At 44.0% G+C, this 12,475-nt stretch overlaps 1 protein-coding gene across 2 annotated transcripts in view; it reads right to left on the reverse strand.

Annotated features, from left to right (window-relative positions):
- cfap99 (cilia and flagella associated protein 99) overlaps nucleotides 1-12,475 on the reverse strand; it is a 154,477-nt gene that overhangs the window by 95,470 nt on the left and 46,532 nt on the right. Inside the window, exons 3-5 of one of the 2 annotated variants that reach the window (XM_080182517.1) lie at nucleotides 6,252-6,396; nucleotides 4,397-4,491; nucleotides 4,191-4,303 (exon numbers count right to left, since the gene is read on the reverse strand). In XM_080182517.1, coding sequence (XP_080038643.1) covers nucleotides 4,191-4,303; nucleotides 4,397-4,491; nucleotides 6,252-6,396 — 353 coding nt within the window. Of the gene's footprint in view, nucleotides 1-4,190; nucleotides 4,326-4,396; nucleotides 4,492-6,251; nucleotides 6,397-12,475 lie in introns of those variants that run through there. The other variant, XM_080182519.1, reaches the window with a different exon arrangement.

A 12,475-nucleotide genomic window follows, 5' to 3' on the forward strand; every position in this document is an offset into this window, starting at 1 on the left:
GAACTGTTTGGCCCATCAAATCTCTGTAGGTTCTTTCAAATAGCAGAAAGTTAATACCAATACTGGTTTAGAGCAGGAAAGCACCCCAAGGTGCTCAGCCAATTAATCTATGACTGGAAATAGTGGGAGTAATATCTGGGGTGGGATTCACCCAAAACATTTCTATGTGCCGCATTTGTGTAAAAACTGGAATAAGTCACACTGGTTTTCTCAGCAGGATTTTCAAAATGAATCTCCCACACTCTGTGCACTGCACAATGTGTTTCTCATTAAAAAGCTGTGCGGGGCCTATCCCCACTGGAGATTCTGGCAGCACAACACTGTGCATGTACCAAACTGTTGTAATGGAGATCGGCGCATGCACAGTAGTCCCACACTGCTGGTCACCTGATCACTGGCCAGCCCCACAACCCCACGTCACTGGCTGTGCAACTCCCCTGCCCTCCTCCATCTTTCCGGCCCATGGATCAGTGGTCTCTCTGATGTGGCCGGGCCAGCCTCCCCACCCAGCCAGTCTCAATCCTCCCCCACACCCTGATGTCTAGCTCTGATCACTGGACACCCTCCCTCTGTGGCCAAGCTTGAGTGCAGAGTGACTGGTGGTATCTCTCACCCAGAAGCCTGTCCCCTCCCCTCCCCAATAGACCCTGCCCGCTTGGTACTGCCCAATTTTTGGTCAGGGGACAGACTGGCACTGCCAGGCAGGCAATCCCAGGGGCAACCTCCTCCTAGGGGGGTCTCCATGGCCCCTTTTCACTCCAGCGGGGTCGAGTCACCAGTGCTCCACTAGTGGGGAGCTATTGTAAATCCCACTGGAGTCAAACACTTGGGGGGGGGGTGGGGGGGTCGGAACACAAGGCACTTACTGGCACGGAGACTTCAGCCCCAGCTTCACGGTGGCACAGTGGTTAGCACTGTGTTTGATTCCTGGCTTGGGTGACTGTGTGGAGCTTGCAGATTCTCCTTGTGTCTGCATGGGTTTCCTCCCACAGTCCAAAGATGTGCATGTTATGTTGATTGGCCATGCTAATTTACTCCTTGTGTCAGGGAGACAAGTAGGGTAAATACTTGGGGTTATGGGTGGAATTGTTGTTGGTGCAGGACAATGGGCCGAATTGCCTCATTCTGCACTGTAGTGAGTTTATAATTCTAATTATATTAAAATGGCCTTTAACATGATTTATACAACTCCGGACTGATTTCTGGCACGGAGCTGACAGCGCCTCCGCTTAAGTCTCCCCGCCCCCTGGGAAAATCACCCCCCTGAACTTTTCACTCTCCACAACTGTTTTTGATAAGAGAGGGGATTAAGGGTTATGGGGAGAGGGCAGGAATGTGGAACTGAGACATGACAGATCAGCCATGATCTTATTGAATGGCGGGGCAGGCTCGAAGGGCTAGATGGCCTACTCCTGCTCCTATTTCTTATGTTCTTATATTCTAACTGAGCACAATATAAAATAAGTCAGATTTTACAGTGGGTAGCCAGCTGATCCCTTGTTTTGCCCCAGCTACTGAAAAGTTAATGTTGACACCCACTTTGCCCTTGTCCCTGTCCCAACATCGATTCCTGACTCTTTTGCACACTGTCTTCTCCTATGTTTGAATATAAAAGTAGGGAGGTCTTGCTGCAGCTGTATAGGGCATTGGTGAGGCCGCAGCTGGAGTACTGTGTGCAGTTTTGGGCGCCGCACCTGCGCAAGGATATTTTGGCCTTGGAGGGAGTGCAGAGGAGGTTTACTAGGCTGATACCGGAGTTGAGGGGGTTGAGCTATGAGGAGAGGCTGAATAAACTAGGCTTGTACTCGTTAGAGTTTAGAAGAATGAGGGGAGATCTCATTGAGACGTATAAGATGATGAATGGGATGGATAGGATAGAGGTGGAAAGACTCTTCCCGCTCAAAAAAGACAGTAGGACTAGGGGGCACAGCCTCAAGATAAAGGGGGGGCGGTTCAGAACGGAGTTGAGGAGGAACTTCTTCACTCAAAGGGTGGTGAATCTCTGGAATTCTCTGCCCGTTGAAGTGGTGGAGGCTGCCTCGCTAAATATTTTTAAGAAGCGGGTTGATGGGTTTTTGATAAGAGAAGGGATTAAGGGTTATGGGGAGAGGGCGGGAAAGTGGAACTGAGCCACGACAGATCAGCCATGATCTTATTGAATGGCGGGGCAGGCTCGAAGGGCCAGATGGCCTACTTCTGCTCCTATTTCTTATGTTCTTATGTTCTTATGTTTGCTTTGTTCTTATTTGTGGATTTGCCATTTCTAATCCAGACAAAGGGCTGATACTCAAAACATGAATCTGTCTTTTCTCTTATAGATAGATGATGGTTGTGTATTTCTGTATTTTATCTTTATATTCCAATGTGGTTTAATTTGGACTGACAATGTTATAATGTCCCACCAGAAATGCAAAATCGACCACTGAACGGTTTAATTGTTTCCTGGTGTGGACAGAATAACACATTCCCTGTTACTTGTACTGTACTTGCACTGAATTGTAAGCATAACTTCAGTTTTTTTTCCGAAGTATTTCATATAATGGGATTAAATTCAAAGAAATAAGTTGGGTTCTGTCCCTCAGTCTTGTGCTACAAAGGCTATTCCAATAGTTCTGTTCCAGAAACACTGGGCTTTGTCAGGCTTGCTTGTGTTATGATGTGGGTATGCTGGCGTTGGACTGGCGTAAACACAGTAAAAAGTCTGACAACACCAGGTTTTAGTCCAACCGATTTATTTGATAATAGACTCACAAGCTTTCGAGGTTTCCCTCTTCGTCAGGTGAATGGAGAGTTCTGGCCTCAGACAGAGCATATAAAGCACAGACAGTTTAGAGATTACTGATTAGAATGCGAATCCTTACACCTAACCTGCTGTTCAAGACCTGAAGTGGCTTACAATGTGAGTGGAAGGAGCACTGATCACAGGTTACAGAGATGTGTATTGTCTCCAGACAGTACAGTATGTGAGGTTTTGCAAACCCAGGCAAGTCACGGGGGTTACAGATAGTGCGACATGAACCCAAGATCCCTGTTGAGACCGTCCTCATGTGTGCGGAACTTGGCTATCAGTCTCTGTTCAGCGACTCTGCGCTGTCATGTGTCGTGAAGGCCGCCTTGGAGAAGTCTCTGATAGCCAAGTTCCGCACACATGAGGACGGTCTCAACAGGGATCTTGGGTTCATGTCGCACTATCTGTAACCCCCGTGACTTGCCTGGGTTTGCAAAACCTCACTTACTGTACTGTCTGGAGACAATACACATCTCTGTAACCTGTGCTCAGTGCTCCTTCCAGTCACATTGTCAGCCACTTCAGGTCTTGAACAGCAGGTTAGGTGTAAGGATTCGCATTCTAATCAGTAATCTCTAAACTGTCTGTGCTTTATATGCTCTGTCTGAGGCCAGAACTCTCCATTCACCTGACGAAGGGGCTAACCCCGAAAGCTTGTGAGTCTATTATCAAATAAATCGGTTGGACTAAAACCTGGTGTTGTCAGACTTGTTGCTTGTGTTAACCAGAGAAGAACATAGTCACCCAATGTATCCCAGTAAAGGTTTAGTTTATTTATTAGTGTCACAAGTAGGCTTACATGAACACTGCAATGAAGTTATTGTGAAAATCCCCGAATCATCACACTCCAGTTCCTGTTCTGGTTCACTGAGGGAGAATTTAGCACGGCCAATGCACCTAACCTACATGTCTTTGGACTGTCGGAGGAAACTGGAGCACCCGGAGAAAACCCACATAGACACAGGGAGAACACTGCAAACTCCACACAGACAGTGACCCAAGCCGGGAATCGAACCTGCATCTCAGGCGCTGTGAGGCAGTAGTGCTAACCACTGTGCCACCCCTATAATACTGAAGAGCAAATATTACCAGTGCCAATGTTGTGTGCCTGTACTAATGCCTCAAGTATTGACATGTTTTGTCCATGCAGAAAGGCACAAAATTGATCAATTTGCAGCTGTTGAAATTAAACATGGCTTTAAGTCTAAGGTGCTTTTAGGCCAAAGAACAGAGTGAGGGTGTGTAGGATCTTGTGTGGTTGATGAAAGGGCTGAGGTCTTCTGCAAGGTAGGGACTGGGACATCTATTTAAAACATTAATGTTGGGTGTACATTGTCAATATTCAACTCAGTCAACAGAATATGCGTAATAAAGGAAAAGAATCTTAAATTCAACCAATTACCTCAGCAGAGGATCAATCAGCTTCTGATTTACATACGCTACATCATATAATTGGCACCATTCATCCTTGATCCATGAGGTGAGGTTCAAGCTATCAAAGTAGAATCGAAGGAACTGTGGAAAAATCATGGAATTACTGAACAAACCCACTGTTTAAATATAATACTGAAGTTTGTGTTTCCAGGAATGAAAAAATGCCTTGCTCACTTGGCGCATCTTCTTCACAGGCTGTGAATTGATAATCTTGGTGAATTGTTTCAGGCCCAGCTCTTTCAGCCGAAAGGTAGCAAGATAACATATAACTGGAACAGAACAAAGCATGTCAGTTATTAGTGTAGAAACAATAATAATTTCAGGTGAGTAGCTGAGCAATGCAGTCCAGGGATGGCCCAGGCCCAAGCCTCATGTTGGCCAAGTTAGCTGATAATGTTTAAGTTGGTGTCAATTAGCTCCAGTTCCACTGGTTTGGTAGGGAGGAAAATCAATGATTTAATACTGCTGTGACAGTGGAGTCGGACACTTTAGGAACTTTCAAGCGGTTACTGGATAGGCATGTGGAACACAACAGAATGATAGTGAGTGGGATAGCTTGATCTTGGGTTTGGATATAGCTCGGCACAACATCGAAGGCTGAAGGGCCTGTACAGTGCTATACTTTCTATGTTCTATGTAACCAATGTCTCAGGACTTCGGTAAAAACCAGCCTTGTAAGCGCTGAGTGAAAAGGGGATCAAGTTTGGCTCTGATTTGGATGTAGAAAGAAATTAAACCATGACGTCACAGCCAGCAGCTGAATGATTGACTGGTGACTGGTAAGTAGTTCCCCTTTCCTTTTCTCTCTTTTATTTCTCTTGGAATTGTCATTGTTGCTGTGAGTTAACCTAAATGTTAAACTGGCAAAATTGGTACAGCTATTATCAGGGGGATTTTAATCTACATATCAATTGGTCAAATCAGGTCGGTCAAGGCAGATTTGAGGAGCAGTTCATAAAATGTATCTGCGATAGCTTCTTTGAACAGTATGTAATGGAACCAACAAGAGAGGAAGCTATTCTAGATCTGGTCCTGTGTAATAAGACAGGAATAATTAACGATCTTGCAGTTAGGGATCCTCTTGGAAGAAGCGATTATAGTATGGCTGAATTTAAAATGCAGATGGAGCGTGAGAAGGTAAAATCCAAGACCAGTGTCTTGCGCTTAAACAGAGGAGACTATAAAGGGATGAGGAAGAAGTTGGCTAAGATAGACTGGGAGCAAAAACTATATGGTGGGACAATGGAGGAACCTTCAAAGTGATCTTTCACAGTGCTCAGCAAAAGTATATCTGTACACCCACATCTTTCTGCCTATCAACACGCTTAAGGGTTCAGCCATTTACTGTACATTTCCAAAATGCATTACCTCACATTTGTCCGGATTAAACTCCATCTGCCATCTCTCCATCCAAGGCTCCAACCGACCTATATTCTGCTGTATCTGACGGTCCTCATCACCATCCACAATTCCACCAATCTTTGTGTCGACCGCAAGCTTATTAATCAAACCATTACATTTTCCTCCAAATCATTTATATATATTACAAATAGCAAAGGTCCCAGCACTGATCCCTGAAGAACGCCATTAGTCACAGCCCTCCATTCAGAAATGCACCCTTCCACTGCTACTCTCTGTCTTCTATGACCAAGCCAGCTCTGTATCCATCTTGCCAGCTCACCTCTAATCCCGTGCAATTTCATTTTCTGTACCAGTCTGCCATGAGGCACCTTGTCAAAGGCTTTACAGTAGACAACATCCACTGCCCTACCCTCATCAATCATCTTTGTCACTTCCTCGAAAAGCTCGATCAAGTCAGTGAGATACAACCTCCCCTTCACAAAACCATGTTGCCTCTCACTAATACTTCCTCTTATTTCCAAGAGGGAGTAAATCCTGTCTATTAGAACACTGTCCAATAATTTCCCTACCACTGATATAAGGCTCACTGGCCTGTAATCATCTAGATTTCTCTCGAAGCCCCAGAAGTGAGATATGACTTTGAACAAATGGCTAGCAGTTTCCTTACCCACATACAGATTACTTTCCGACCGCAGGGAGGTCCTTCCATCTCGTACATAATATTCATTCACTACCACATCAAGCAGTGGCCTGTAATGTAAACAGCCTGACAAGACTTCTACAATAAATGTCTGTTCAACTTCACCTTGTGCCTGCAAGAAAAGAACAGATGACAATAAAAAAAGATACAGGACACTGCAAAATAACCAAGTCCTAAGTTATAAATGGAACTGGAGCTACATTTTAAATAAAACTTCAGTGTCTTTGTGTTAAACACAAGAGGCAGACTCAGTAAATACAGATTTAGCAGAATCAATATCACAATGAATGCACATCATTAGTCACGTTTTCAATTGAACTGTGTGGAGGTAATGGAGTGTGTAAACGAGAACAGGGAAAGCATGTCCCTGACTTCCAGTTAATTTACCCAGAACCAGTGAGGCCACTGATTCTGATTATGTATCACCAGTGCCCTGTGCTAATCGACCGATCATATACTGTCAGAAAAGGTGCATTAATTCTACCTCATCTTTATTTTGTCTCTGCCTTTCCTGTGTCACTGAGGAATGGCAGTTAACCATCTAATCTGCTTGCTAAAGGAGTAGTTTGGCCTGTACTTAGTCACTCTCTCAGTCTGGTAGTGGATGCGGTGTAGGAGAGAATGAGAATCATACTCTGCCACTTTATAATGGAGTACATTAATGCAGGGCCCAAAATACAAAACATTCTTCTGACCAAGAGCATAGACAGGTGATTTGATTCCTGGTAACTGCCTTTGGATGTTTGCAATACACTGTCTGGTAGGGTTGCAGTTGCAGTTTCTCAAGATGGGATCTAGCTTCTCAAGTAATTCACAAACGTTCTTGAATTCATAAAATTTGATGTCCCTGAAATTTAGCTTAGCTGTTGAACACTGGTGAATGACTGCAAATCTCTTTCAAACGAGACAAAAGGGCTCTCTTTTGAGCTCAGTCCTTTATATCGGTAATGATCACCATGATCATACACCCATGTTCATCACTTTATCCATATGTGAATGGAGTTCTGTGTCGAACACAGGTATTCTCATCACACCAGGGTGTTACACTCCTTACACAAATTTCCAGTCATTCTTGTAGACAATCCAGAGAAAAAAGCGAGGGAGGGGAGAACTAAAAAGAATCATGGCTGACAAATCCCCTGGACCTGATGGCCTGCACCCTAGAGTCTCAATGGAGGTGGCTGCAGAGATTGCTTTGAGAGGCATTGGTTGTAATTTTCAAGGTTCGGTGGAGTATAGAAGAATGAGAGGTGATCTTGTTGAAACATGTAAGATTCTGAGGGGGCTTGAGAGAGTTGAGGGTAGAGGCTGAGAGGATGTTTCCCCACGTAGGGGGATCTATAAAAAGTGGCACAGTTTATTTACTTATAGAAAATTCGCCAGACGTTTTACTTCAAACGTGTGCCTTTAACATCTCCATTCCTTCCCGATCTCCAACCCTACTTGAACAATCAGTCGCCAGCTTAATTAAATCATATTCACACACAGACCCACAAGCCCGACTCACAGAATAACACAATAGACAGAAATATTAATGACACCATCTTCTGTCACAGTCCACTTTCCTGTCTGCACCTCCATTACTCTAGATATTCCTTGTAGATAAAAAAATCGGTGTAACTCAGCCAATTGAGGGATCTCCGTTTTAAGATGAAGATGAGGAAGAATTTCATCTCCCAGAATGTCATTAGTCTTCGGAATTCTCTTCCACTGAGAGCAGTGGAGGCTGTGTCACTGAATATATTCAAGACTGAGTTACACAGATTTTTTTCATCTACAAGAGATATCAAGAGTAATGGGGGTGCAGACAGTAAAGTGGAGTGTGGTGTCATTAATATTTCCGTCTATTATGTTATTCTGTGAATCGGTCTTGTGGGTCTGTTTGTGAATATAATTAATTCAGCCAGGGACTGATTGTCTGGTATGGTTGGAGAGCTGAAAGGAACGTAGGTGTTAAAGGCATAGTTTGTCAGGTTAATTTTCTATAACTAAATAAACGTTGGACAGAAGTTTGCATTTGGAAATAAGCCAGTGTTTGGATTTTTAGCTGCGTTAAAAATACCTTTACAGCTTGCAAAGGTTTCATAGTGAGTGGCATGGGGACACAGTGGTGAGTACTATTGCCTCACAGTGCTATGGACCCAGGTTCGATTCTAGTCTTGGGTGACATTCTATGTGGAGTTTGCACATTCTCCTCATGTGTGTGTGGGTTTTCTCTGGGTTCTCTGGCTTCCGACCACTGTCCAAAAATGTGCAGGTTAGGTGAATCAGCCATGCTAAATTTCCCCTTAATGTCCAAATATGTGTAGGCTAGGTGGATTATCCATGATAAATGCATGGGATTATGGGGATAGTACAGGGGTGAGCCTTGGTGGGATGCTGTTTTGGAGGGTTGGTGCAAACTTGATGGACCGAGTGACCTACTTCTGCACTGTAGGGATTCTATGGTTCTGTAAATAACGAGAAATTATCACACTTTATTCGACCTGAAAATGGGGATAATAGAGATCAAGTGAAAGATTTTGCATTCTGGAAATGTTAAATTTTAAAGAGCAGTAAGCACAACGGGGTCAAGGATGAAAGGTGAAAAGATACCTAATGAGAATTGTTGAGGGGTGTGTTTGGGGCTGGTGATGTGACATCTGAGGGTGACAATCTGTCCTGGGAATGGAGCTGTCAAGAGGCAAAGTGAAGCAGCCACCCAGCTAAACCAGAAAAGTGTCTGTTTTCACATAGCAGAGTGATGCTTAGAAGCCTCTTGAATTCCCACAGCAGAGTGGAGTGGGTGAGAAGCACTGAAATAACCTTTCTCCCAGCAACAGCATGTTCGATTCGTGGTAATGTTACTGGAATTTTTATAGTTAAACATCTAAAAGGATTGTTACCTAATGGGTGCTTATTTCTGAGTCTGACCAAATAGTTTAAGTTATTTAATCGCTTCACAAGTGGTCTTATATTCCTACTGCAATGAAGTTACTGTGAAAATCCCCTAGTTGCCACACTCTGGCGGTTGTTTGGGTAACACTGAGGGAGAATTTAGCATGGCCAAATGCACCTAACCAACATGTCTTTCAGACTGTGGGAGGAAACTGAAGCATCCTGACAAAACCCACGCAGACATGGGGAGAACGTGCAAACTCCACACAGAATGTCACCCAAGGCCAGAATCGAACCAGGCTCTCTAGTGCTGTGAGGCAATAGTACTAACCACTGTGCCACCATGAAACCCATTCTAAAACCTTTGCAAATGCAAAGTCATTTTTGGAGAATGTTTTAGGTACAAATCATTGGGTACATTCAAGGCAGAGCTGAACATATTTTTGGGTGCCAATGACTTAAATTATATGGGGATAGTGTGGATAAGTGGAGATGACATAGAAGATCAGCCATGATTTTATTGAATGTGAAGCAGGCTTGAAGGATAGGTAATCGACTCCTTATGTGCTTGTATGAAGATAGTGGTAAAGTGGATTGATGACTGGTTTTTCATCATTATTGTTTACTTTCCCAGACACGTGCATAGAAAATATTGAACCATCAGATGATACACATTACTGCTACTGCGCGTTGGTGGCGGAGGGATTGAATGTTTGTAGATGGTGTGTCAATTAACTGGCTGTTTTGTCCTGGATGGTGTCAAACTTTGAGTGTCGTTGGAGCTGCACACATTCATGCAAGTGGAGATTACATCATACTCCTGACTTGTGCCTTGTTGATGGTGGACAAGCTATGGGCAGTCAGGTGGTGAGTTACTGTCTGCAGAGTTCTCAGCCTCTCACTTTTCTTGGTGCTTTGGTATTTACATAGCTAGCCCAGTTCAGTTCTGGTCAATGGTAAACTCCAGGATGTTGATATTGTGCTTTTGTCTAATTAGGCATAACCACAAAGAAACTTTTCATTTGTGTGGGCACTGTAACTCTTAAGGGACAGATTGTTCATGTTGTTGTGGAAGGTTAGAGTGCACTTTGTAATATGTGTTGAAAATGGTTAGAATATTTACTACAGAACAAACTGTATGAAATGATGTACAGTTGTCAACGTACATTCCACTATTGCAATTGAGAACTTATGAAGGTTATTTCACATCACAGAAGATTCTTTCCATTCTCTTGTCAGTTTTCACTCCTTCTCTTGATTTTCTTTATTCATTCAGGGATATCGTCATCACCCGTAAGGCCTTTAATGCATTTCAAACACCAAGGAAGTTTTCCAGCAGTGGGCTGAGATCCAGATCAGTTGTTCACTGAATGGTGTGGGCAGCCAAATAGTATGTTTAAGGCCCCAATTAAGGCCAAATGCATTCTGTTGCCATCGCAGTGGTTCCCCATCATATGACAAAGCCACCAACTCCATTGAAGTGACCATTCTGAAGCAGACCAAAAATCATCAGAACCAGAGGCTTCATGGCTCAATGTCAACAAAACGAAGGAGAGAGTCATTGACTTCAGGAAGCGTAGTGCAGAATATGCCCCACTCTACATCAATGGGGCCAAAGTAGAAATGATTGAGAGCTTCAAGTTTCTTGGTGTCTAGATCAACAATAACCTGTCCTAGTCCCTCCATGCAGATGCTATAGTTAAGAAAGCCCACCAACGCCTCTATTTTCTCAGCAGACTAAGAAAAATTTGGCACATCTGCTATGACTCTCACAAACTTCTACAGATGCACCATAGAAACCATTTTTTTGGTTGTAGCACACAGCTTGGTATGGCTCATGCTCTGTCCAAGACTGCAATAAAATACAAAGGTCATGAACAAAACCCAGTCCATCACTCAAACCAGCCTCCCATCCATTGACACTGTCGATACTTCCCACTGCTTTGGAAAAGCAGCCAGCATAATCCAGGATCCCACATCTCTCAGACATACTCTCTTCTATCTTCTTCCATTGGGAAAAAATGTACAAGTCTAAGGACACGTACCAACTGACTCAAAAACAGCTTCTTCCCTGCTGCCATCAGACTTTTGAGGACAGGGAACAGTTTTTGCCCTTGATTGAAAGGTCAGTTACGAGAGGGCACAAGTTCGAGGTGAGGGCAAGAAGTTTGGGAGGATGTGAGGAAAAATATTTATCCAGAGGGTAGTGACGGTTCTGGAATACACTGCCTGGGTAGCTGGTGGAGGCAGATTGCCTTGCATCCTTTAAAAAATACCTGGATGAGCATTGGCATATCATACTATTTGAGGCTATGGGCCAAGTGCTGGAAAGTTGATAAATGGGATTAGGTAAGTAGAACAGATATTTTTCATAAGAACATAAGAAATAGGAGCAGGAGTAGGCCATCTGGCCCTTCGAGCCTGCCCCGCCATTCAATAAGATCATGGCTGATCTGTCGTGGCTCAGTTCCACATTCCCGCCCTCTCCCCATAACCCTTAATCCCCTCTCTTATCAAAAAGCCATCAACCCACGTCTTAAAAATATTTAGCGAGGTAGCCTCCACCACTTCAACGGGCAGAGAATTCCAGAGGTTCACCACCCTTTGAGTGAAGAAGTTCCTCCTCAACTCCGTTCTAAACCGCCCTCCCTTTATCTTGAGGCTGTGCCCCCTAGTCCTACTGTCCTTTCTGAGCGGGAAGAGTCTCTCCACCTCTATCCTATCCATCCCATTCATCATCTTATACGTCTCAATGAGATCTCCCCTCATTCTTCTAAACTCTAATGAGTACAATCCTAGTTTATTCAGCCTCTCCTCATAGCTCAACCCCCTCAACTCCGGCATCAGCCTAGTAAACCTCCTCTGCACTCCCTCCAAGGCCAAAATATCCTTGCGTAAGTATGGCGCCCAAAACCGCACACAATACTCCAGCTGTGGCCTCATCTGAACATTTGACAAAGTCCCGCATGAGAAATTATTGTGCAAGATTAAAGTGCATGGGATTGGGGGAAATGTACTGCGATGGATAAAAAACTGGTTGGCAGAGAGGAAACAAATGGTCGGTATTATGTGTCCTTGGCAGGCAGTCACTAGTGGGGTGCCATAGGGATCGGTGCTGGGACCTCAGCTATTCACAATATATATTAATGATTTGGATGGGGGAACAAAATGCAGCATCTCAAAGTTTGCAGATGATACCAAGTTGGGTGGTCGGGCGAAATGTGACAAGGATGCAGAGATCCTTCAGAATGATCTGGACAGGTTGGGTGAGTGGGCAAACCAAGGGCAGATGCAGTATAATTTGGATAAAAATG

Source organism: Carcharhinus amblyrhynchos, unplaced genomic scaffold (genome assembly GCF_965287045.1).
Source record: "Carcharhinus amblyrhynchos unplaced genomic scaffold, sCarAmb.v2.hapA scaffold_61, whole genome shotgun sequence".
Lineage (NCBI taxonomy): Eukaryota > Metazoa > Chordata > Chondrichthyes > Carcharhiniformes > Carcharhinidae > Carcharhinus > Carcharhinus amblyrhynchos.